General features: G+C 31.1%; 5 protein-coding genes and 1 long non-coding RNA gene across 12 annotated transcripts in view; 3 read left to right on the top strand and 3 right to left on the bottom strand.

Moving 5' to 3' along the window:
* LOC100882922 (FIGNL1-interacting regulator of recombination and mitosis) overlaps positions 1-5,463 on the bottom strand; it is a 29,590-nt gene extending 24,127 nt beyond the window's left edge. The window contains exon 1 of the mRNA XM_012288336.2: positions 5,028-5,463. The gene's annotated coding sequence lies outside the window, so the exon portion shown is untranslated. The remainder of the gene's footprint in view (positions 1-5,027) is intronic.
* On the bottom strand, positions 484-1,528 carry Chrac-14 (DNA polymerase epsilon subunit 3 Chrac-14). The gene is made up of 2 exons (XM_003704597.3): positions 1,157-1,528; positions 484-1,015 (listed from the first exon to the last, which is right to left on the bottom strand). Exon 2 carries the CDS (start codon positions 991-993, stop codon positions 604-606), a length of 390 nt encoding a protein of 129 aa, XP_003704645.1. The 5' UTR covers positions 994-1,015; positions 1,157-1,528; the 3' UTR covers positions 484-603.
* Positions 2,256-4,572, top strand: LOC100875076 (gamma-soluble NSF attachment protein). Its single transcript, XM_012288340.2, has 8 exons — positions 2,256-2,517; positions 2,681-2,748; positions 2,840-2,924; positions 3,031-3,048; positions 3,120-3,327; positions 3,400-3,648; positions 3,725-3,967; positions 4,096-4,572. The coding sequence occupies exons 1-8, from the start codon at positions 2,468-2,470 to the stop codon at positions 4,276-4,278; spliced, it is 1,104 nt and encodes a 367-aa protein (XP_012143730.1). The 5' UTR covers positions 2,256-2,467; the 3' UTR covers positions 4,279-4,572.
* A 463-nt stretch (positions 5,464-5,926) lies between the features above and the next one.
* Positions 5,927-12,756, top strand: LOC105662830 (syntaxin-6). Of its 3 annotated transcripts, XR_001096374.2 has the most exons (9): positions 5,929-6,243; positions 7,131-7,327; positions 7,904-7,998; positions 8,096-8,155; positions 8,731-8,963; positions 9,038-9,132; positions 11,898-12,034; positions 12,115-12,146; positions 12,275-12,756. XR_001096374.2 is itself a non-coding variant. In XM_012288325.2 (7 exons), exons 1-7 carry the CDS (start codon positions 6,209-6,211, stop codon positions 11,972-11,974), a joined length of 792 nt encoding a protein of 263 aa, XP_012143715.1. In that variant the 5' UTR covers positions 5,929-6,208; the 3' UTR covers positions 11,975-12,104. The 3 variants fall into 3 exon arrangements, 2 of the variants coding, with proteins under 2 accessions (XP_076385771.1, XP_012143715.1); XM_012288325.2 differs by lacking the exons at positions 12,115-12,146; positions 12,275-12,756 and having other exon boundaries at positions 11,898-12,104; XM_076529656.1 differs by lacking the exons at positions 11,898-12,034; positions 12,115-12,146; positions 12,275-12,756 and having other exon boundaries at positions 5,927-6,243; positions 9,038-11,782.
* LanB2 (laminin subunit gamma-1) lies at positions 12,400-24,801 on the bottom strand. 5 transcript variants are annotated; one of them, XM_012288327.2, is made up of 26 exons: positions 24,654-24,801; positions 23,713-24,088; positions 22,517-22,775; positions 20,941-21,242; positions 20,605-20,810; positions 20,182-20,285; positions 18,657-18,845; positions 18,173-18,398; positions 17,704-17,960; positions 17,421-17,593; positions 17,227-17,359; positions 16,929-17,153; positions 16,651-16,839; positions 16,364-16,549; positions 16,083-16,285; positions 15,792-16,007; positions 15,453-15,723; positions 15,208-15,386; positions 14,990-15,120; positions 14,809-14,919; positions 14,516-14,714; positions 14,213-14,450; positions 13,951-14,126; positions 13,690-13,872; positions 13,505-13,622; positions 12,400-13,431 (listed from the first exon to the last, which is right to left on the bottom strand). In XM_012288327.2, exons 2-26 carry the CDS (start codon positions 23,872-23,874, stop codon positions 13,196-13,198), a joined length of 4,872 nt encoding a protein of 1,623 aa, XP_012143717.1. In that variant the 5' UTR covers positions 23,875-24,088; positions 24,654-24,801; the 3' UTR covers positions 12,400-13,195. The 5 variants fall into 5 exon arrangements, with proteins under 5 accessions (XP_012143717.1, XP_012143716.1, XP_003704626.2 ...); XM_012288326.2 differs by having other exon boundaries at positions 24,497-24,698; XM_003704578.3 differs by lacking the exon at positions 24,654-24,801 and adding an exon at positions 24,356-24,490.
* On the top strand, positions 18,242-19,620 carry LOC143264105 (uncharacterized). The gene is made up of 3 exons (XR_013037600.1): positions 18,242-18,350; positions 18,939-19,236; positions 19,324-19,620. It is a non-coding gene; the product is annotated as an uncharacterized LOC143264105 (long non-coding RNA).
* Positions 24,802-24,821: the final 20 nt, after the last annotated feature.

Below are 24,821 nucleotides of genomic sequence, written 5' to 3'. Positions count from 1 at the left end.
CGTAAAATTATGAACCGTTTTTAAAATATTATCACTAATGCAAATAAGAAAATATTAAACATCTGAAAATAAAAAAGTAAATTGCATTTATTAACACTTGACTACAAATATCAATTTTTATATAAAATCATTTCTGACATATCTGTACATATGATAGCCTTATACAATACAAATTAAGACATTTTAATGTATTACAGTGGTTAAGAGTTAATAATGCAAAAACTAAAGATAGTGCAAGCTTTTTGTAAATGATAGTTTATATGAGGAAATTTTTTTATAAAAATTCACTTCTTAAATGCAGTATCTTAAAAGCATACATTAATAAAACATTGAAATTTTATTCATTTATGTGTATTATTAAAACAAAAATTGTTAAAACACAAATAAAAAGTTTTAAACAAGGAACTTTTAATTTAGATTTCTTTAAAGAATCAAATGTAATTATAATTGATGATATGGAACAAAATTATTTTAAACTTTAACTGTTTTTTTATATTAATATATTTTACATTTCATTTAAAAATAATAAATAGAATGTGACAAAGTTGTTAGATTTATTTGATAATCCTGTAAAATATGTGATTCTTCTATATTTAATATAGTTCAAAAAACCATCACTTCCCTTCCACCTTCTTCTTCTTCTATTACATCGTCTTCATCCTTTTTCTGTTGCTTCTTTTTAGATGTCGCATCTTTCTTTTCTTTTTGAACCTTACGGAAATTTTCTAACGACTCTTGCAGTGGGTCAATAAATTGTTCAAATTCTATGTCATTCATTGCATGAATAACATCTGAGCCACTTATGGTTTTTCGATTTCCTTTCTTGGCAATTATATTTGCAGAGGATGTTAAGTACAGTATAAAAATTGAAGATGCTTTGGCTATTGCAGTTCTGGCATCTTTGGCTATTGTAACCCCTTCTGGCAACGCTTCTTTTATTATCCTTGTCACAACTGCATTCGGTAAATTAAGATCTTCGAGCCGCTCTGCCATCGGATATTTTTATTTATTTATTCTACAGAAACAATGTTATTGATCGTATAATCCATAAACCATTAAACTTGATTATTTACTACATTTTATCTTATAAGGTTATGATTCAAAATATTTGAAAAGCGTAAACATAATAGAAAATCAGAGTTATTAAATAAATTACCCTGTTGTAAAATCGGTGTCGTGTTCGTACAGTAACTTAATAGCACTGAATTAAAAATAAATTAAAGTAAAAACAGTAAGTTTTGATAAATTGTTTCTTCTTATTTCCCGCCAATGCGTCTTTACTGCGCACACATCCAAAACAAATTAATAACAATGCAATGAATTGACATCCAATATGAATGATATATAGAATTCACCACACTGTTATAAGAATAATAAATGTATTGTAGTACTTGTTAATATGAGATTTCAAAACATTAATAACATTGCTTCTTTCTGTAAATGCTAACGTTACACCATCTACACAATTTCGATTACTTTGTGTTTTGTGAGAGATCATACTCATCGTTTGACGAATTTTTGTGCGTTTTGCGCACGTTAGCTCCAATTGGTCGAATAAATTTTGTAACTAGGATCAACGCGCATGCGGCTGATGACTTTCTACATACCTAGTGATACAGATTTAAAATTTTTAAATTCCTGTATCTCCAAATCCCAGAATTTTAAGAATTTTAAGATTTCTGAATGTCCATATTTCAAATTCTCAATCTTCCGCATATTTAAATTTATGAAATCTTAAATCCGTAAATCGGATCATTCCTAGTTTAAATTTTTCTTTGTTATTAGTATATTGTGTCCACTATGTATATGACCGGCGAAATGGAAAATGTATAGAGATGGAACAATAACAAATAGCGGGGAGCCTATTGAAGTTAACTGTGTTGTACGAATTAAATTGATCTACTGTGGAATGAATAATAGTACACGAGTATAATTATAAAAAATTTTTGTGTGTATTATGTATAATATTCACTGTTTAAAATAGTCTGTTAATTTAGAATTTAGGCAAAATAGCAGGTTTTTTCATATTATATTTTTTCATCTGTTATTTATATTATATTTTATGTTGTATTTATTAAATTACATTCTCGCGTAAGGAACAATAATTGTTGAAATGTAAGGTATTTGAATTTAAACAATAAACTATACAAAAGTAATAATTCTTTCAAGTAACAATTGATATTCCCGCTAATATTGTACATCGATAAAGTTGGAAGTGATAAGAAAGTGGTAGGACTCCAGAGCCCTCAAAACTGTCATGTACTATGTATAGTTTATATAATATATAGATATATTCCAATAAACTGGACTAACACTTTAGCTCGTATATAGCACGCAGGATTTGTCATCTGCAGTGTGACTTGACAAGACATATTTATTAACATTATACTGATTCGTAGTGTGACAGTTTCGTTATAACAATTAGCGAACTTTAAGAAAATCAAACGAAAGCACCATTCTGAGAAAAATGTCAAAAATCGAAGAAGGAAACGCTCATATACGACAAGCTGAAAAAAGGTACTGTGAAATGACAAATTACGGAAAATCGTGTCAACAATCAATTTGAATTTCGTCAATTTTTTTAATACAAACTCGGCAGAATATATTTATGGCAGTATAAAAATAACTTAATTTTTATTGATCCATCTGATAAACTAAATAAGACAAATCTGTGTTATAGCTTAAAAACATCTCTATTAAAATGGAGACCTGATTTCGAGGTTGCGGCCGACGAATATACGACTGCAGGTACAACATAAATAAATAAATAAATAAATAAATAAATAAATAATTTACCATAATGTTATATTAATATAATGTGTATTATTACTCATTTCAGCAACTTGCTTTAGAATAGCAAAGTCTTATCAACAATGCAGAGATTGTTTAATGAAAGCTGCTGATTGTTATAAGGAGAATAGATCGTATCCTTTTTACAATAAATATGTGTCCTACTTATTTTACTATTTTACTAATTCCATAAGTACTTTGTACAATGTAACTGTTTCTTTAACATTAATTTTATAAAAGATGGTTTCATGCTGCAAAGTGAGTTCTTTATAATTTTAACTAGACTATATTTTTTATGGAGTATATTAATGTCACATATAATTTTTTAGGAGTATCGAGCAAGCTCTCTTGATTTGCAAAGAAATGGGAAATCTTGCAGATGTACCAAAATTGGCACATAGTGCTTGTTCTTTATATCAAACGCATGGTTCACCTGAATCAGGTGCAACTGTGCTCGATAAAGCAGGAAAGATGGTAGAAGCTACTAATCCACAAGATGCTCTAGAATTATTTAAACGTGCTGCTAATATTGTTATGGTGAGATATTTTTTTGCTATCATAGCTAATGAAAATGTTGTTCAATATTATATGTAATATTTTTTAATAAAGGGTGAGGACAGTCCACGTCAGGCAGCAGAATATATGAGTAAAGTGGCAAGATTGTTAGTAAAATTACAAATGTATGATGAAGCAGCAGATGCAGTTCGCAGAGAAATTGGAATGCATCAACAGATAGATCATGCACCTTCTGTTGGTAGATTAACAGTAGCATTAGTATTAGTACAGCTAGCTCGAGGTGATCAAGTAGCAGCTGAGAAAGCTTTTAAGGAATGGGGAAATTATTGTGAAGCTCCTGAGGTATAAAATATATCTTTTGTTTTAAATTAAAAATGCTTGACTGAAAATTTAATATCTGTCTAAAATTTATTTTTAGGTTAATACTTTAGAAATGTTATTGCAAGCTTATGACAACGAGGATGCAGATGCTGCAAGAGCAGCTTTAAATAGCCCTTTTATTAAACATATGGATGTGGAATATGCTAAGCTTGCTAGAGGATTACCTCTACCTCAACAAGAATATACAATGCCTCCACCCGGAGTACGAGCAAATGCAGCTGAGTCATACAAATCTCCTAATGCATCGAAATTAATTGAAGAAACTACAAGTGATATTCAAGTAAATATAACATTTTTTCCTTTATCAATTTACATTTTCTCTTGTTAGTAGAACAGATAAAAAATCATTAAAAGACATAATTATGTTAAATGAAAATTTTGTTAAATTTATAACAAATCATTTTACAGAATATGAGCATTAAAGCTGCTGAAACTGCTGCTAAAATACCATCTGAAAATACTGCTAGAACTTCATCTGAAGATACTACTAAAGTATTACCTAAAGATACAGTTGAAGAAGAAGAGACGCAAGCAGCGCCTTCAAAGAATATAGAAAATGAAGAAGACGAATATGAAGGTGGTTTATGTTGATTGACTATATTTATTAAAACTAACATAATTTATGTCTTAAATTATAAACAGATTTTATTTTGTAAGAAGTACTACATCGTGTTAACTAAGAGATATATATTTAATGCCTAAAAAGTATTTTTCTGTGAGCACGCTTATATATACACACATATATAACTGTAAATCTTGTTGAATCAATTAACATATACCTATTAGCTTAGTAATGATATTTTCATTGAAAATAATATTTATACATGCATATTTAATATTTTCTGCTTAGAAATATTTCAAGAAATATAATACTCGTGAAACATTTTCACTTATTTGAAACTTACAGTTATGTAAAATATTTTAAATATAGTTCCTTATACATATTATAACAAATCCTGTTATAAAAAATAAATATATAATATATATGCATTTATGTTACACGATATACAAAATGGCAACTTACAATGTATAATTTATATGCATACTGATATGTTCTGTAAATGTTACATTTTCTAGTGTTTATAAAATATCTTTAGTAATTATCTAATATTTATGTATAATTGCAAACTCTTTGTTAAGAAGAAGCATGTACAAATTACATATTTTAATAATATATTTTTATTTTATAGCTGTAAAAATATATGTAGCAAAATAAACTGTTATTGTAAAAACATAACATACATGTATATGTAAATTCATTTGTATGCATACATCAATAAAGAGGTTATGAATATCAAATCAAAATATACAAAAGTGTAACACAACATTGTTTTACTTACAACTTCCGTGTTCCGAAGTCACATGCATTATTTTCTTCTGCAGAGAATCTTCTACAAATTGTAAAACGTTTTTTAATACACTATTTGCACATCACAAACAATTCTTGCAATATGTCCTTTCACCGGTCAGTTTTGAAAGATTACCGCGAAATTACATATATTTTGTATTTGACAAGAGAAATGTAATAATTCGCGCATCTCGACTGACTTCAGAAGATTCTTCATCACTGGTGTGGTGCTACTTTACTACTTGTTTCTCATTTCATGGTCATATACAAGGTGAACAAAAATATTTGAATAACGTAAAGAAGCGATAATGTAAATAAATCGTAGAAGAGTATACAAAATAAAAAGTCATTGGGTATACATGCTCGACACAATAAATATTATTGCGTTTGCGCTAAATGTGCGCAGCCTGAACAAGATCTTGTTCAACACTGCTCCCAATATCCTATGACCGCTTTCAAAATATTTACAATTATAAATTGTATTCGTTTAATAAATTTTAAATTAATATGAAAGAATCTATTACTCATCTATACAAACACATTCTATGAAGCGAAATTAATTTCTATTTTAGAATAAGTTTAAAGTTTCCCACTATTAATTGTAACATTTTCAAATAATTGGCGCGAAATAAGAATTCTTCTGATCTTCAGGTTTCAACCAATGGCCAATAGATGGGCAAATATTATTAGGTATTTAAATATCTTTAACGCGCTAATAGGAAATACTGCAACATTATCTATCGTTAAAGATGTAAAGAAAAATCCAATTAAGCGATAAATATTAATATTCTTGATGTATATTCCATAATTATTTCGATTAGTCGCTATGCTATTGTCATGCGACTGTGAACTTCACTTTAAGTGTTTCAACGTGAAATCAATATTATAGTGGCTCTTAAAGAGGCGTGTTTGCGCACGAACGTTAAAATCGAATAAATAGTCGTCTGCAGAAAGCTCGAAGCAGACGTCACAATAGACCACGACGTCGTGGTAGAATAACAGTGGGGCGCGAGCAAGTGTCAATTTGATTATTGTCATCATTCTCTCGTGAGTATCGGTGATTCTGTCAAGACCGTTCGGAATTTCTACCGATGATCGGCAAATCGCGTCTACGTTTTCCTGTGGGTGCCGTGAGGCGGCGAGAAAGGCCACCTCTTTAAATTAAAAGAAGGAATGACGCTGGAGAATCCGTTCTTTGTCGTCAAGGAGTAAGTTAAAATTATATGTCATTGTCAACTTTCAATACATTTTTTGACAACTGTACGCATCGTCGATAATAAGTTATCTACCGATATCTCAAGTTACATATATCGATATGCAACTTTACGTTGAAACTTTTGTTATTCATATCGTAACATAAATGTTGTATACACGTATGTATGTGTATCAGCCCTTTTAGGAACAGTCAGTAGCTATATAACTTACAAAAGATGTTTCTGATGTTTATAAGTAACTTCAATATAATGCAGTGTTGATATATGTTTCACGTTAATCCATAATTTTAAATCTTATCTTAATACACGTACCGTGTATTTATACGCTTAATCTGAACTGTTTATGTTCTTACTTTCATTGTATTTATTCAGCAGTCAGTTGTCAGTTTTATCGAAAATACCATTGAACTTTCTTAATGCTTTAGATTAGATTTATTGTCCATTTGCGTATTTTGAAATATATTGTCAAGAGGGAATTTCCAGGACCTATGAAATTGTACATGATACGCTTGATTTTGTACTAATCAGCATTTCGGTATTTGGATACGTAGACAAAATTAATATTTCGAAATGCACACAAATCGATCTATATTTATTTCCAAAATAAAATCATTCTTATTTATTTTTTAATATTGCGATATTTATTTATTTAATTACAAACAGTTATCGACAGATTTTTTTTAACACTCGTGAAAAATTTGTTTACAGAAGATATTAGCAAGTGAAATGTATTGTGTAATAGATAATTATGTAAAAAATTGCCGTTTTAATTGATGAAATATCGAAAATAATTTAATTAACTTCGTTCGATATAAACAATGTTTTATCTTGTGCATTTTATTTTTCAATAATTTTAATATTTCCATTTCTCTGTTTCTTAGCGAAGTTTGTAAGGCCTTAAATAAAAATCGCGGTTTGTACGGACGCTGGACGGAATTACAAGATGTTGTTGTCACGAGTCCGAATGTGAGTGGGGGAATCCCAATTTCACGGGACGAATTAGAGTGGACAACCACCGAATTACGGAAAGCCTTACGTTCGATCGAATGGGATCTTGATGATCTAGAAGACACGATCCATATCCTTTAATGCATGTGCAGTTATACATAACGCATGTAGTACATATTACGTCTTTTAATAATAACATTCGAACAATCGTATACATTCTTTCAAAAATAGATAGTCGTAATAATTTGTTAACCAAATTCACTGATCACCTAAAGTTCACTGTGTTAATTAAAAACTTATGAATTTGGCATATAAAAATGTATGTACATACAAATGCATGTACGTTTGTTATACTGTCACATAGGACCGCCATTAGAGTTTGCAAGAATCCTGTCGAAAATGGAAATCTCGGTTCATGTGTTTAATAATTACACATTACCAAAATCTAGCCTAAAATTTATTCGACTCAAATACAAACTCAATTATATGGCATCCAAATAGTATATCATTTTTATAAACCGGGAACAATAGCAGTATACATATATTAATTTATGTAATTTATATAAATTGCGAGACTGTCTAAGCACGTGACCGGAAACATGTGTATTTGTCCAGCGCTAATAGCGTTATTACTACTGTAAACAACTTGTTTTTATATAATTCATATTCTATATTACTTTAACATATTACGTATGTATGTATATACGTATTGTAGAAAAGAATCCAACAAAATTTAAGATAGATAATAAGGAATTAACGGTTCAACGAAGTTTTATCGAACAAACTCGAGAGGAAGTTAAGGTAATTATCTTCTGTATTTGATTGTTTTGACTTAATTCTTGTATGTTAATGATTAGCAGCAAGATATTAATTTAATTTACAATTCCTCTGTTTATAGATCATGAAGGATAAAATGAATTTAAGTAGAGGTCGGGACCGCGATAATACAGCAAGGCAGGTTTGTAACAATTTTTTAATAAGAAATTGATATATGTAAAAGTAGTTTACTTCTAATTATAATAAATTGTCCATTAAAAAATATTAATCAAGCAATAAAATTAGAAGCGAAGATCTGCGTTCTGTAGTCGTTACATTTTTAAACTTCGCTCGTAAATTATAATACTGCACGTTGCGACATCTATGAAGAACTGTCAAATTGCTAATAATCTTAATCAGCTGAGCGCGTTTGGTCGACATAAAAGAATTAGAAGTAATTTGCAAATTCGTTTTTAGTTTTCTTTACGGTATGTTTTATATGGATTTACAAGTAAAATAATATCGGTTGGAATTATAAAAAGAAGGAAATGGTTTACACGGTAAATCAATATTTCTTAACACTATTAGCATTTAAAATCAATTGGTAAAGTAATACCTGCAAGTATAATATTAAATATTTTTATCAAATTATTTATTATTATCTCATCAAATTACGTAATTTAAGACTAACAATTCTCTCGTACAAGAGTTCTCTTTAATTAAAAAATTTGTGTGTTAGCTTTTTTAATTTCATTTGTTTGTATGTTATCATTACAGCCACTTTTGGACAACAGTCCAGCCAGAGTTCCTGTCAACCATGGTACAACTAAGTACAGTAAATTGGAAAATGAAATTGATAGTCCAAATAGGCAATTTTTGGGAGATACGTTACAACAACAAAATGACATGATGAGACAACAAGATGAACAATTAGATATGATAGGTGAAAGCATTGGAACTCTTAAAACAGTTTCTAGGCAAATCAACACTGAATTAGACGAACAGGCAGTGTAAGTTTATTAATTGCTTATTGAATTTTTAATAAAATTAATTACTTTCATTTAAATGATATTCATTGTTGCAGTATGCTAGATGAATTTGGTAATGAGTTAGAAGTAACGGATTCCAAGCTGGATGCGACAATGAAAAAAATGGCCAAAGTTCTTCATATGAGTAATGGTAACTATAATAATTACATTCCTGCTCCTACTACTGCAACATCTAGTGTTTCTGATCTTGCCTCTAAACCTTCTTCTCTATCATCCCTATCAAATACAATAACTAATTGTTTCTTATGTTCTGGAGATTAAATAAATACTGGTATTTTAATTTGACCGTAATAATTCAGCAACATACGTGAAACATTTTTCTTGCTTCATCACTTGCTTTATTTCACTTTATTTCAAGTATTAATTTAGCTTGATTATTCGCACTTAATTTCTGTGTAACACAAAATTAATAACAATTTAAAACACCCTACTAGAATACGACATTAATCATTCGTTTTGCTTTCACAATAATATTGCAAATCATCATCATTACGTACATTTCTTTTACACTCTTTATACTAATTTAAATTTATATAGCATTTTTATTATTCATTTTTTCCAAATATATTAAAAATTATATTAATATGTGATTTGAACCAAAGAACTATTGGAGAGTAGAAGTCTCATTAAGTTAAAATAAAAGATAGTGAATTTAATATATGTTCATTTTGTTTAATTTAAAAGATATTAAATAACTCAAGTTTTTAAAAAGATGTTAATAGTACTATAAACATGTTATAAAATAAAAGTAAAAATTAATATATATATATCTAGTGGCAATTGTTACTCAGATTTTAAAAGATGTTCTTAAATTATTCTTTTCCTTTATTGATGTTATATCTGTATTAAAATTCACCATTAAAAAATTTTTACTTTTGTTCCTGTTTCCATTTGTAATTTCCATACTCATATTTTATAAATAACATATTTGCTTATATTTTTATTGTAACGAGGAAAAACAAAGAAAACAATGATTGAAAACCTATGTGTATACAATAATTAAAGTAAATAATCTGGAAATGGTCAACATATATTTAAATTTAGTAAATATCAAAGACGTAGCGTTAAAATGGACCAGTTGCAATTATGAGAAAACAATAGTGTCTAATTGCATTTAGTTAAAGTATCCATTATGTATCTAGTATAATAGGCACTAAAAAGTGTAGTACTAATAAATCAATTATAGAATCAGTAAAACTATATTGTTGAATGAAATGTATATTACAAATCCTTAGGTAAATAATGAATTGTATTCAAGTACCTCATTTACATGTAAATTTTGAAAGATTATGCCAAATATCAGGAAGTAAATGTTAATGCGAAAGGAAGTAGCACAAGTAATTTGTGCCTGAGAAAATTTTAATGTAATAGACTTATAGACAGATGCATATATATACAAATATTTCCAGTATGTTTTAAAATCTCTGATACTTCTACTTCCAATATATACAACATGTGATATTATCGTATTGATTCAGGTGTAGATAAACGTAGTATAGTACACATTATTGTGGAATATTCACATGGTATTGTGAAAGTACCACTCAGTTTATGTGTGTAACGGATGTAAATGAAAATATAAAGTTTGAAAGAAAAGTGTTAAGAAAAGAGAAGAGAAAAATGTAAAAACAATTATTTGTACGTATGATGGTTACTGATCAATTGTTTTCCAATGCGAATAAAAATGTTCATAAGTACTATGAAAATTAGAGACTGCAGGCAATCTAAAGCTCTATTTTAGGAAGATTAGGCATAATAGAAAGAATTGATAATTAGAAAATGAAACGTTCATTTCATTGTTAAAAAGAGTGTTAATAATATAACGTTGTGAATTCATACATAAAACAAAAATTGTCTATTCTAGTATGTATTTAAAAACAAAAACGGAAAAGTATACTTTATTATTTCTCATTAATGACCAATTGTGAAGATACACTGATAAATAAAACTTGCGACTTTATTTATACTGTACGTGTTACTGTAAGGTACCACAAATTCCTGACCCATTGAAATTATTCAGATAACCATTGTAGTAGTAAGATTATAGTATATAAGAACTCGTTGCAAATTAGATTCTATGTTTGAGAGGATTTAACATTGTATGATACAATTGAATTTCAAATAAAACTATTTTTCTGATGTTTGATTTAACAAGTATGTTTAGTTTTTCATACACTCATGTGAGTAAATGATACGAAAACTCTCAATCATGGAATGTAATATAATTTTTCACTTGAAATATGTTTATGGATGTATATTTTAGATATTATGTCATTCTTCTTGTTTTTGGCTTATATATGTTTGTGTGAAAATAATTTTGATATATACATATATGTAATAATGCAAATGCAAAAAGATTAATATAAATAAGAATCATTGTTTTGGAGCTTCCATATTTTAATGAATGTTATAATTACTGCTTGTTATTTCTAAATAACTTTAACTTAATACGTGATTTTTATATATCATTTAAAATACAAAATTAGTTTGCAATATTGATTCTTTGTACTCTGCTTAAAAAACTTATATTGATAGAATATTTTTTATATATCTAAAGAATTGAACATTTGTATTGTATCATATGAAATTTTATAAACAGTAAATTCACTTGATTATCTGGTAATGACATATTTTATAATTCGTCATTTGAGTGCAAGGTATCAATAGAAAATGTTCAATGTTATTATAAATTGCTTGTTGAAAAGTGCATGTTGAAAATAATGTACAATGTTTACTGTTTGAAGAAGGGCCAAATATATAGTATTGATTTTCCTTATAAATATATGTCATTTATTTAATTTTATCGTCGTTCTGATTGAATGACGATAAAATCTTTTGATTCTGACAACCTTTTTTATAAGTGACGCATGTGATGTTACTTTCCGTTTGTTTTAGATCGGAGACAATGGGTAGCCATTGGAGTGTTGACCGCTATATTGGTGTTTCTAATAATTTTATTTATAATTAAGTGAATCATTTAATTTCTTAGCTTCCCTAAGAATTATTGGTTCTTCTTCATAGCATTTAGTCAAGTATGTTAAATTTTGTTTTAATAATAAATTATCGATAGCGATATTAATAAATACTTACAGTTATTATATATTTTTGACAGGATGTTTATGAACTCCCTCTCCCCAAATTCAGGTAATAACTAAATTAAATCGTTCATACATTTTGTAAAAAGTTTTACTAGTTTTAGTGTTTTACAATCAATTAAAAAGAAGGTAAATATTCGTTTATTGTTAAGACTACTTTATCATATAATTTTTCAGGTTCTAAAATATGGCATTATATTGCATCACATATCAGTCGATGATTGTGCATTTTTTTTACTCGTATTAAACATAATTTAATACTTCACTAAAATATTATATGTAAAAAAAAATGATTCGTGATATATGTTGTAAAATATATTTAGGCTTCTGCTGTATTCCTTCTAATCATACAAATGTTTCTGTCAATTTTAATATTCACACAACATGAAAGTAATTATAAACTGTTTTCTCGTATTAACGCATAAATAAGTCACAATAATGTATTACATTCGATTTTGTACATTGGAGATTAAAAACACTTGCCTTTTCTGGAAGGAACTTTCGAAGCTTTCTTAGAACTTAGAAGAGTACTTAGAAGACGTAAAAATTATAAAATAAATGCATATAGATACTATATACATGTTTGTACATACGTACAAATAAGCTGTATTACAAAAAATGTTAGACGAATTGTATAATGTAAGTGGTCTAGTAATGATGTCTACTATATTAAATCTTTGGTATTGTGTTCATTATTGCAGTCACTTGTATATGTTAACACAAGAAGTTAATTTTTCAAAAAAAAGAAATGTAATATAGTTCTAGATGATTTAAGTATCAATGTACAAATATCATCTCATCTACCCAATGATTCATTGATGTGATATTTTCTATTCTATTTGATTTTATCATAGTTATACAGTATAATTAGAGATATTTTTTATGGTTGCTAAACGTACAGCTATAATGTGCAATATATACTCAGTTCCCAGAAGGAAATATTGACTTTCTAGTTATTATAGTAAAGATATGTTTATACCTTTTAAACTTTTTCTTGGTTTTCATTCCTTCATTATAAGTAAGGCACCTCTAGTGATATGAAAAAAATGGAACGCTCGTATCTTTAAGAATCGTATTGGCTGATAATAATTTTGGCGTTCATGGTTCCAATCGTACTTGTTTATGACAGTCGGCAGGCAAAACTTTCTTTATATCCCCAATATTTTCGACTTCCATTCTTAGTCGACTGACTTCATCTTCATAATTTTTTACCCATTGTGTTTGCGCATTCTTTGCATCTGTTAATGCTCGAATTCGTTGATCTAAGTTTGCAGCTGCGATTTCTTTCTCGGCTGCATTCAAACGATCTTCCAGACGATTCAAGTCAGCATCATCTAAATCACGAAAGTTTACATGTATATTTTAATAGAACAAAACAGTAAACTGAGATGAGAAATGTCAATTTACCTATTTCTGGTAAATTTTCAAGTTCCTTTATTATTTCAGCTACTTCAGCTAAAGCTTTGTCGACTTGTTGCGACGCTGAAGTTACATTGATCTTAGCTTGACCAACTTTATGATTTGCCTAAAATACCACGGTAGTCATCATTTCATTGTAACATTGACTGCATTATGTACAACTAATGTCTTACCTCCGATGTGAGATTTGTATCTTGACTAATTTGAATTTCGTATTGTTTCATCATGGAATCTGTAGTATCAACTCGCAAATGCAATTTTTCAGCTTCGTTTCCTACACGAAGTGCTTCTATCTTAGTTTTATTCGCTTCGATTCTAATGGCATTTGCTTTTGCACTAGCTTCTTCTGCGAACATCTAATATCAAAATGTTTTTTTACATAATAGGTTACACATTATACTTTAAACTTTAGATTAAAAGAAGAATTTATTTACCTGCGCATTTTGAGCTTTCTCATGGGCATATTTAGCATTGTTTTCAGAACCAGTTAATATTTCATTAGCTTGCGCGGCTTGTTGCATTGCGGTCGTAATTACATTTTCGATCTGCGCTATGTCTTTTAAGGCATCTTGAGCTTTAATACGTTCACGCTCAACCTCAGCATGAAATACTGCAACATTGCAGAGTAATCAGAAACATTGACTATTTCTTTTGTATAAAAAATGTTTCACTATCGTTAATGAAAATATTAAATACCTCCCAGTTTTTCCAACGTTTCTTGAGCTTCTTTTAAAGTTTGATCACCCCGTTTTACAGCATCATTTGCTTTTTCATTGGCTCCATCTAATTCAGCTAAAAGTTCAGCAGTGGCTGCTTGCTGATCCTGTGCTCGCTCTATAAGCTCTTCGCTTTTCCGTACTTTTTCTGCCATTTCATTTATGAAATTCTCATTTTGATCCAATAATAATTGCGCTTGTTCTTTTAACCGTAATCCCTGTAATTAAATTTTATTCCTAATGCTGTACTGTTTTATTTATACTTATTACGATTTAAATTTACCTCGTTATTTAGATCTTCAACTTGATTTTGTAACCGATCAATGTCAACAGGTGGAAGAGCCAAATCCAGAATCAATAAATCTATTGCTTCTTGTGAAACAGCGGATGATTTAGTAGCTGCTATGCTGGTAAGATTTCTCACTTCGTTCATACGGTGCTCCAACATCTCTAACTTATTTTCTAATCCTCGAATGTCGTCGCTAAAAGTGAAACAAATTTGTTAGAAAGATTATAACATGTATAGATACGCGTTACGAAATAAATAAATACATATAGTAAGAAATAAATACATACGTCATATTAGAATATTTTGATATAGCCTTCTTCGCGAGGGTATAAGCTTCAATTGTTGTATTTCGAGCTTGCTCTGCCAGCGCATGAATCTTCTTGGCTTCGTTAACATTACTGTAAATAAAAAATAACATAAATAATAGCAAACCATTATTAATTCATTCGTAAAATAAATGTTACTAACAGGTCAGCTAATACGCGCGCTTCTTGTGCAATTGAAGTCATTTGTTTGTTCTGTTGACCAACTTGATCAGCACGTATTTTAGCTTCTGATAATGCAGTCGCTCCATTTGTGGCTAAGTAATCCTCTGCCTCCTAATATTACATTTAATAGTAAAAGGTTTAAATTTGGACAATTGTTATATTCCTGTATTTAAAAATTTGGTGATGTATCATTCTTACAGTTAATTGACCGTGTATTTTGTCTAGCACTTTTTCTGCTTCATCGATGTTCATTAATCCTTCTGAAGCAGTTTTGTGTGCATCAGCAGCAGTAAGGTCCACAGTTTGTGAGATCTCACCAATTTCATTTAATTGATCACGTAATTCATCAAGCTGTTCCACTAGAGTCTTGTTTTCATCTAAAATAATTTTATTTAGAATTCTATTTAGAATAAATATAAATTAATTCAAGAAGTTATACTTACTACCAGATCCTTGTCTTGCGATTTGCAATAGATTTCTTACTCTATCTTGAACGTTCTTTAGTTCTTTCTCGAAGTCTGAATCTTTTATAACCGTTGGACTACTATTAATTTTCCTCAACGTATTTTCTAATTCAGCCAAACGTTCTCTGTGACTATCAGCTGCATCTTGAACAAGATTGTAACAATCTGGACAATCTACGCAACCATTTTGTCTGTTATGTTTGTTTTCCTTGCAACGATCGCATCGTCTTCCTTCTACATTTGGTAGACACTAAAATATAAAAATTAATGATTAAAATAACAGATTTTTGTGAGACTCTCCCAAGTATTTCAACTTACTGGACACTGGCCACTGGCATCACACTGCAAGTCCTGGGAACCGATACTGTCACAGTCACAAGGCTTGCAACCTTCTCGACTGAATCCATATTGGTAAGGAACACATGCATCACAATGTTGACCAGTAACACCAGGTCTGCATTCACACTGCCCAGTAACGGGATTGCAAGTGCGGTTGTAAGATCCTTCAGAATCACAATTGCAAGGTGTGCATCCCTAAAATATATACGATTGATATATAATTATCACATGTATTACTATACTTAACAATGGCTACCCAAAATAAGATACCTCTCCACTTAGAATATGATAATATCCATCTTCACATTTATCACAATTTCGACCAGTTACGTGTGGCTTACAGGTACAATGTCCTGTTAACTGTTCGCAAGGTGCTACTCTACCATCATCGAGTTCAACTGTACCTGGTGGATAACACTGACATAGCTTGCATCCATCTTCTTTACGATCAGACAGAGCATCTCCATAATATCCTATGTTAACATTATAAACATCATATTATTATAAGGTCGTCAATTTAAGAATTATGCAGCCATCCATGTATTACAGACCTGGAAGACATTCTTCGCAATGAAAACCTGCTGTGTTATTTACACATTTCAAACATTCCCCAGTCTCATGATTACAATTTCGAACAGCGTTTAGATCTATGTTATTATTACAGTCGCATGGTCTGCAAGCTATGCCCTCTTCGGGATTTCCAAAATATCCATCTGAACATGTTTCACACCTAGGTCCTGAAGTGCAAACACAGAAATGTATAAACGTTTAAGAAGTTATTATAAATAGCTATATTAATTAGCTTTAAATCCAGTTATATTTAATCTGTTCTATTTACCTGTTCTACCCGATGGGCACTCGGAACAAATCGGATCTGGATTATTGCCAAGTAATATACAAGGTCCATTATCAGGACAGGGACATGGTTTACAATCATCTGGGGTACCCTTCAATGGGTGACCATAATATCCGCGTTTACACAATTCACAATTACTACCAGCTGTATTATGTTGACAAATACACTGCCCTAAAGCAAATTAAATTAAAAATTATAAATATCTAAACATGTACAAATGTCTAGATTATTATTATATGAATCTGTTCAAAAGTAAATACCAGTTTCGGCTTCGCAAATGTCTGCATGACCGTTACAATTACAAGGAACGCAAAGAGCAAAAGGACCTCCGTTTGGTGGGTCATGGTGGAATCCGGGTGCACACGATTCACAAAATTGACCTACATAACCATGAGGACATTGACAATGTTCTACCCAATCAGCTGGTTCACCTGCAGCTCCGCGATGAGCTGTTTCTAACTTAACATCGTCTAAGAATCCTCTACCTACAGAAGAAGAACCAATGCATTAAAAATTTTGCTAATATCATCTGTGACTAATTTTCATGAATGTTTATACCTTGATTCGTGTAAGTTCCACGAATTTTAATAGCTGTCAGGTTCGATAAAACGGACATAAATGCACGTGAAGAGAGTCGTGGTTCCCAACCATAATTAGGATGCTCGTGTAATTTAAAACGATATTCTTGTGGCTGGAATAATTATTTACGAATCAATAAATCACGAACTTGACTAGCTTATTGCTTTACTTACAGTCACAGTAGGCATACGATTGCTTTGTCCAAAAATCGGTTGTGTAATTTGTTCTCCATTTCCTCCTTCAAGAATTATGTCACGAGCAGTCGGCGCAGGACCAGTTTCTCCAATTCTTAGCGTGAAAGATAAGTCTTGGTTGTAAGATGCTCGTTGATCACCAAGAAATCTATCTGCAGATGACAAAATATATCTTTATTAACAATTCTATCTGTCACATTTTGACGATGACAATTTTTATTATTTGAAATTTCTGTTCAAGAAATCGTGTACTTATATTTACCAGGTGCAACGAAGTACACATTGTCTCGGTCCAGTGCCGTGGCAGATATCGTTTGAGTAAGAGGATCGTAATGAAGCGGTATCGGATTTCCAGCCACAGTAGCTGTCCATCGTTCAGCAGCTCTCACGAACATACTCTCAATTACAACTTTAGAATATCCAGTTGCTGATCTGCATACCGATGAATGGCCGTAACAGAAACATGGAGTGCACCCGAATTCGTTCTGTATCGCCAGATTGAAAAATCCTGGTTTGCACCTGTTTATTATTAACACATGGTAATAACAAATTTACAGTATAGTACTCTTTGTATCAAATCAATTGGTTGCTTAAAATTACTATCTTTGAACTGTCTATTTCTAAAGCAAAGTGAAAAGATGTATGTAGTAATAATAAAATGATGAAAAAAATGATATAATGCATCTTAATATTCTGGAATAGCCAATTCATTTTGAGTAAGATATACTAACTCTCTGCATCGTTTTCCTTCAACATTTTCTTTACAGATGCAAATACCACTGATTGGGTCACAGTTTGGTGTATTAGTCAGGGAACCAGCTACATTACATTCGCAGGGAGTGCAACCGTATGAGCCAAAATTAAAATAATTTGCTGCACATCGATCACACTTGTCACCTGTCACACCAGGTTTGCACTGACATTTTCCTTCGCTGTTACATTGTAAATTTCTAGAACCTGTAATATGGTACAACTTTATTATTTTGTACTGTACCACTTTAACACTTTGAGTGCTACTCAAAAATCATGGGACATAATTTTAGTTGATAAAATGATTAAAATAATTGTGCAAAAGTTCAGATGTTAATATATATAATATGGTACTCAAAGTGTTAAGTATTATTATAATTAATCCCTAAATCTTTATAATATATTGAAGCTTGCAAAATATATATTACTTCTGTTTTAAAATTAATTAAAACCAGAATAGTTTACCGATCTCATTGCAGTTACAAGCGACACAATAACTGTCTTCTGGGCGTTGGTAGTAGTTTTCTCGGCAACGTTCGCAATTCGCGCCATCGCGATTAGCTCTGCAATCCAGGCAATGACCACCGTGTCCAGTCGCCTTATACAGTTCCTTATCGAAGTAGCATCTGTCCGAGTAACCATTACAGTTGCAGGCTGAAAAATCGAACTACATTAACAATAATTCCCTAGAAATCCATTGTACTTATCGGACAAGTTGCATAATAAAATACAAATAACGTTATCTAGATATTTACTAGATCCCGAGTACCACGGAAGAATTCCATCCCACCGTGATGATTCACAGATCACCATGTTCACCAGTACAAAACACGCAATTAATTTTATTTTCGATCCCATGGCGGAAGTGTAGAAGAAAGGAAAATAATTTGTTAAGTGACTTTATTTAAATTAGTGTGTATCTGTAATATTAAATGTCATGATCTTCTCTGAACTATTTCTTCTGTTCACACTGACAGATGATGTTTGATTGGAAAGTAAATGTATTCGCGACGCAGTATTGAAATTCTATGAATACCGTTGATAGGTAATTATGAATAGTTAAGAGTTTTAATAATTAAACAAAATTTTGTAATGCTAAGACGCGATACATAAATGTTCGTTTGTATCGCAGTTTCTTAAGCACTGAGTTCGCTCGTGGTCCACAGAAAAGCTGCATTGTGTGCCCCTGTATTGCCAACAATCCCCACCTCGGAACAAGCAACGAACGTAAAAGGTAAAGCTGGTTAGGTAATGCCAACGTGATTGTGAACGCATACTCTCCTCGGCCGCTCGGAAAGGTGATGCTAAACTAACAAGGGATGCTTCAGATGTGGGCCTAAATGATCTTAATGAAGTTTGATAAAATGATGAGTCTTAAGACTCCACAAATTTTTGAGAGCCCACTTTCAAAAACAGTCATTATTTCTTATTCATGCGCTTATAATACATTATTTTTAAATTCCAAATTCATGAAATTCCAAAAATGTATCAAAGTCCCAAATTTCAAAGTTCCATACTTTCAAAATCTTAAGGTATCATTTAACAAATAATCTCATAAAAATCCAAGTTCCCTTATAAGAGATATTTCTTCCTTATCAAAGGACTAATCATTTGCTGCTTCATGTGAATTTATTAAACAAAATTACCACAATATAAAGTTAATATATTAGAAAATATTTTTAGTACAAGATTGCAGAATCTTTTATAGGTTTATATAAAACAATAATAGTGCAAATAGAACTGATGGAAATATGATTTATGGTACAGTGAACCACATGTTTTGATCGAATATAGAATGTGAAAAATGGCCGTTTGAAGAGCAGGTTTGCCAAGGTCCACCTACACACTAACAGAATGCTGGCTCTTCAAAGATATCATCTCATCTGTACGCAGGGTCTATCCGCTCGTCGCGAAAAATCACCCATGTTAGTCTATTAATCTACAGTATTTTTTCACTCCATGATTCGTTGAAAATTAAATTCATACTCACGTTTACATTCGTGGGCGTCAGTGGTGGTAGCACGTCCCCAGGGTGCGTCATTGTAAAAAGGTAAACACTCGTTGCAGTCTGGACCTGCGGTGTTATGCTCGCACCTGCAAATAGTTAAATTTGATTACTTCTCAATTTTTAATATTAGGAATATAGTGACAAAACATCAATGAGTGTAAAGAGTCTTAGATAATTATTTATAAATTATAGAGTGAAGTTATTGTTAATATTAAATTCACAAAAAAAATTAAAAGAATTGCAAAAATTTCTTTACAATCAAATATAATAGTTTTCTGAATTAATTTTAAAGTGTCTCCAAGCTTATCTTTCCTTGTGTATTGTGTTATATAAAATATCCTAAATGAAAATGAATACAAATATTTAATCACTTATACCAAGTCACAGTATGTTAAATTATCTTACCTACATACTCTGCGAGTTCTTCCATCCATACTGGTACTATTTACACATTCCCCGGCATGACCATTGCAGGCACAACGTGCTCCAACGGCGACGTCAGCGATCGCATAGTAGTAGGATTTTAGTACGTGATCATCGCCAAAAACTTCGTCACCGAATGTATTCAGTCTGTCCAGAGTAATCCTTAAATCAGTTGCTTGTACCCATTCCTTAAATCCAGAATACCTTCTCATAATTTATCCATTTTATAACAAATACTGACAGTTTACTTAATTTTAAAAAATATGAGAAGTTTAATGATATTAGTTAATTTCTCTTTACTTAATTGTAATGGAATACCTGTAGAGCTGGATTGGTTTCAAAGTAGTACGCGGAAGGTCTGCCTTCCAGAGTAGAGAATGCGACGGTACCCTTTGTCAAAGGCGATATATCGGAATAGTCCGAGGTACATAGTACTCTGGTATCGTCACCTTGTACCGTTTCTTTTAAATCCGGTAAATCGTAAGTGTCTCTGCAGGACGCCGAATAGAACTGATAAGGTTCCCACGGTGATTTCTCATTTTTCCTCTTGTAGATGCCCCAACTTTCCGGACGCGGTGATTCGAACAACACTCTAACGTAAGTTATATCAAACGTCTTACCTACAACCATTTAAAAGTAATAAGAAAAAATATATAATGATTGACAAGTATTACAAAAAAAATTTAGTACGATACACTGTGACAACAAAATTACTTTATCACATCCACATTTGACATAAATTTAGAAATATAGAAACTAAAAATTTTTAAATTTACCTAAACTCTAAAATTGTCAAATTGTCAAATTGTTTTGCAATTTTCAATTCAGGAATTTTATCTTAACTATTACTGTTAATATTTTTTATATCAAAGTTTAAAATTTCCTTTAAAAAGCTATTTAAGAAATAAGCGGTTCCTACGCCATTGCAATTCTCCAGTGTAAAGCCAGCGGGGTGCAAGTGGCTGATTCTTTTGTAAATGAACATGTGGCTCACAGACAGAGATTCCATGTACTTCCCATTTTTAAGAAGCGCCTACTATTATCCGGATTCCCGGAACCACTGTTTATATCAATTTACATGCACTAATTTCTCAATCATTTCAAGGATGTATCTGTATAAAATAACGGTAATGTTGTGATACTGGAGTAATTGAAAGGATATCTTCTAACGGCACATGTTATTAGCGGATCCTGAAAATGTAACGTTACTTGAATAAAAATCATATTAATCACCGTAGTAGCAATCTGTGATATTAATTGAGTATAAATTTATTACGTCAGTAATTAAAATTAATATCCAGAACTGGAACTGTCTTCCATTAAAAAATAGTGTCCATTTCAAAGCAGTGCTCGCCTATGTTTCTTTATCGTTCATGTTCCGAGAATTATCTCATCACATACGCATCCTGATAGATAAGGATGTAGAATGGAAAAAGAGCGGAGGAGGCGGGAAAAAAAGGGCGACAAACATTGAGGAGTGTTAAGAGTTCATCGCGGATACTGATGAATGAACTCCTTTTTTTAATCTACATTCGTTAATTTTATCCGTCTGTAAAGGATGATCTCAATTAACTCATTCTGAATTGAACGCTGCAAAACTTGATACATTATCAAAACCATGTAAATTAACATAGACAGTGAACTCGTTATTCCGAAATTCTGAACGATCAAATTTACAAATTGTCAAATTACTAAATTTTCAAATAGATCTAATTTCATATATCTATACTTGTATATTTCTAAATGACCAATTTTCTATATTTCTAAATTTTGAGACTTTCAAATTTTCAAATTTTTATATAACAAAATTTGAATCTCCCGCGCTGCATACATCTATCCGTGAGCGCACCGAGATACAAAAAAGTACGATTATAATGCAACAGTTATATCATACCTAAGTGAAGCGTGAGATTAACTTGATTGGGGTATTCAATACCCTCGAACATCGTCTCCGATTGCCACCAGGACGCATTATCGTTATTATCCCGATCGGTAAGATATCTGGCCGAATGATCTCCGTACCGACATATCTCGCAAGATTTATTTTGGACACCAGTTTGTTTGCAAAATTCTGTTGGTCGATCTTGACCGCACGTGTTCGTCGCTTCCATAAGCACATTGAAAGCTGCGTTCTCGAAAGGTGGTATACACCTCTATAACAAACGCATTCAAAACCATTTTTATACTAAAATTGAATCCCTTTGCTGTAGCAATTATTAGATCGCTTTATTTCGAATTGCATAATATGTAAGCGTTCAGTATTTTATTTTGCATGTTACAAGTTTTTCTTGACATTTTATATTTAGTTATTCTGCAGTCTTTATAGCTTTCATTTTTTTTAATGAACTAATATAGACTAATATAATACAAGACTAATTTTTAAACGTTTACAAAGTACTAGACTATTGTATTAAAATATTTCTGCAAAGTGCCCACAGCAGATCGTGGTACAGGATCGCCTAAACTTAAATATTTGCAGGTAGTTTCCTTTCCAGGTAATTTCCAGAATATTCCCTTCAAGATTTTCTGCAGTTCTTTACAATAGAATTCCATCCATGCAAAAGAAAGTTTACTGCCGTCAAACCCATTGCGTGTCGTGTACAAATTGTTGAATAAAATTTTATTTAGAAAATATAACCTATTTAAATAAACTGAAAACTGGAATAATTTTCACGTTTTCAGATTTCTTTCGTGCTGTATCTATCTAGCTTTATCTTTCCTAGCTATCGTCGCAAGTTAGTGTAACTTCGAACTTTACGTTGATAACCTAATGTAGTAATATCCTACAAAAACGGAATTTCAATGACTAAGAATAAATAGAATGTATTTGTATTTTCAGACTGGACCATTACTTATACTTCATTATAAACTGTTTAACAATTAGATGCAGTCTTCACTAATTGTAATTAAGGAGGAGGGTGAGCCTCTCTGATCGAAAAATTATTGTAATATGTAATATTAGTAAAATCGTTCTACCAAATTTACAACACCATTGCGAAATAAAATATTTGTTTATTAAATGAAAGTAAAATTAAATTCAGTTCAATAATTAATACAGACAAATTATTATTAAAAATACTGAATACAAACCCTAGGTCTACCATTGTCGTCATAGCATTTGTCTTCGTCTCGCGATTTCTTTTCGAATCGATCTGGGAGATCATCCGCGGGGTCTGGTTCCGCAAATACTGCTATCAAGCAGATCACAGTTATTGATAATATCAATATCTTCTTGTGTTTTCCTCTTGTCATATTTGAATTTCGTTAGGTCAATCCTCCCGTTGTTACTTCAACACGATCACGTGGATTCTCCAAACAACAAACTCTCACTTTTTCCCGAATTTCTTTAAAGGTTAGGGTAAGCACTGATTCTCGATCGGGTCCATCGGCAAGGAGATCCCCCAACAATAATTTTTACGTTTTATTGCTGCGACCGCATTCCGCAAATGGCTCTCCCCTTATCTACCTAATGTTTTTTAATTTCAACGTTAGTTTTCCAAATATCAGCTAAATTAAATGTATTAATTTTCTTTTTTTAAAAATCTAAATTTCTGCAGAAAAAAGTGATACTATTTGAGATCAAATGATACAATTATGTTCAATTTTTTTTTAAATACCATAAAAGAATAAATTTATCAAGTTCAGTGGTTCTCGTTATACATAAAATTTATCCTTATTCTTTCAAAAATATTTAAAAATAAACACCGACGATAATACGATAACGATACTTTGCTTTTAAAATCTATTTCTTGCCGCCTATCAAATCACGTAAGATTACACGTCGCACATATCACGAATCGCAGTTTGAACACGCAATTATTATAACAAACTAAATATCAGTTTTTAAATTCACAAAAATCAAGCTTAAGCTTACAAAAAGAAAAAAATGATCGCTTTTGTTAAGGGAACAACGAGATCTTCGAACAATAAACATTCACAGGTACATGGAACACAAACGGACCGCGAATCGTTCACAGGTTTATCACACAAGTATCGCGGGTTTTTAAAATTGTGAAACAAATTATTCTAACCTCTTCGACCGACGGAGGACTAGCAAACCGTGAAGAAAGACACTCTCCATACGACAGCTCACTGAGAAACTGAAGGAGTGGAGTCGTGACTGAGGCTGTGGGGAAGTCGAATATGTACGCCAATGTTGAAAGCGTTTGTGGTGGTAATACGCCCGCCACTCGTAGTAG

This window comes from Megachile rotundata, chromosome 3 (genome assembly GCF_050947335.1).
Source record: "Megachile rotundata isolate GNS110a chromosome 3, iyMegRotu1, whole genome shotgun sequence".
NCBI classification, from domain to species: Eukaryota; Metazoa; Arthropoda; class Insecta; order Hymenoptera; family Megachilidae; genus Megachile; species Megachile rotundata.
This window is presented reverse-complemented; position numbering and strand designations above follow the sequence as displayed.

Coding starts and splice junctions, on each gene's coding strand:
- Chrac-14 (XM_003704597.3), bottom strand. CDS start 993: ATGGCAGAGCGGCTCGAAGATCTTAATTTACCGAATGCAGTTGTGACA.
- LOC100875076 (XM_012288340.2), top strand. CDS start 2,468: ATGTCAAAAATCGAAGAAGGAAACGCTCATATACGACAAGCTGAAAAA. Junction 2,518..2,680: donor ATACGACAAGCTGAAAAAAG/GTACTGTGAAAT, acceptor TCTGTGTTATAG/CTTAAAAACATCTCTATTAA. Junction 3,968..4,095: donor AAACTACAAGTGATATTCAA/GTAAATATAACA, acceptor ATCATTTTACAG/AATATGAGCATTAAAGCTGC.
- LOC105662830 (XM_076529656.1), top strand. CDS start 6,209: ATGACGCTGGAGAATCCGTTCTTTGTCGTCAAGGA. Junction 7,328..7,903: donor TGATCTAGAAGACACGATCC/ATATCCTTTAAT, acceptor GTATGTATATAC/GTATTGTAGAAAAGAATCCA. Junction 8,964..9,037: donor GAATTAGACGAACAGGCAGT/GTAAGTTTATTA, acceptor TCATTGTTGCAG/TATGCTAGATGAATTTGGTA.
- LanB2 (XM_012288327.2), bottom strand. CDS start 23,874: ATGACAAGAGGAAAACACAAGAAGATATTGATATTATCAATAACTGTG. Junction 17,154..17,226: donor TGGAACTTACACGAATCAAG/GTATAAACATTC, acceptor CTTCTTCTGTAG/GTAGAGGATTCTTAGACGAT. Junction 15,121..15,207: donor AAATACACGGTCAATTAACT/GTAAGAATGATA, acceptor ATGTAATATTAG/GAGGCAGAGGATTACTTAGC.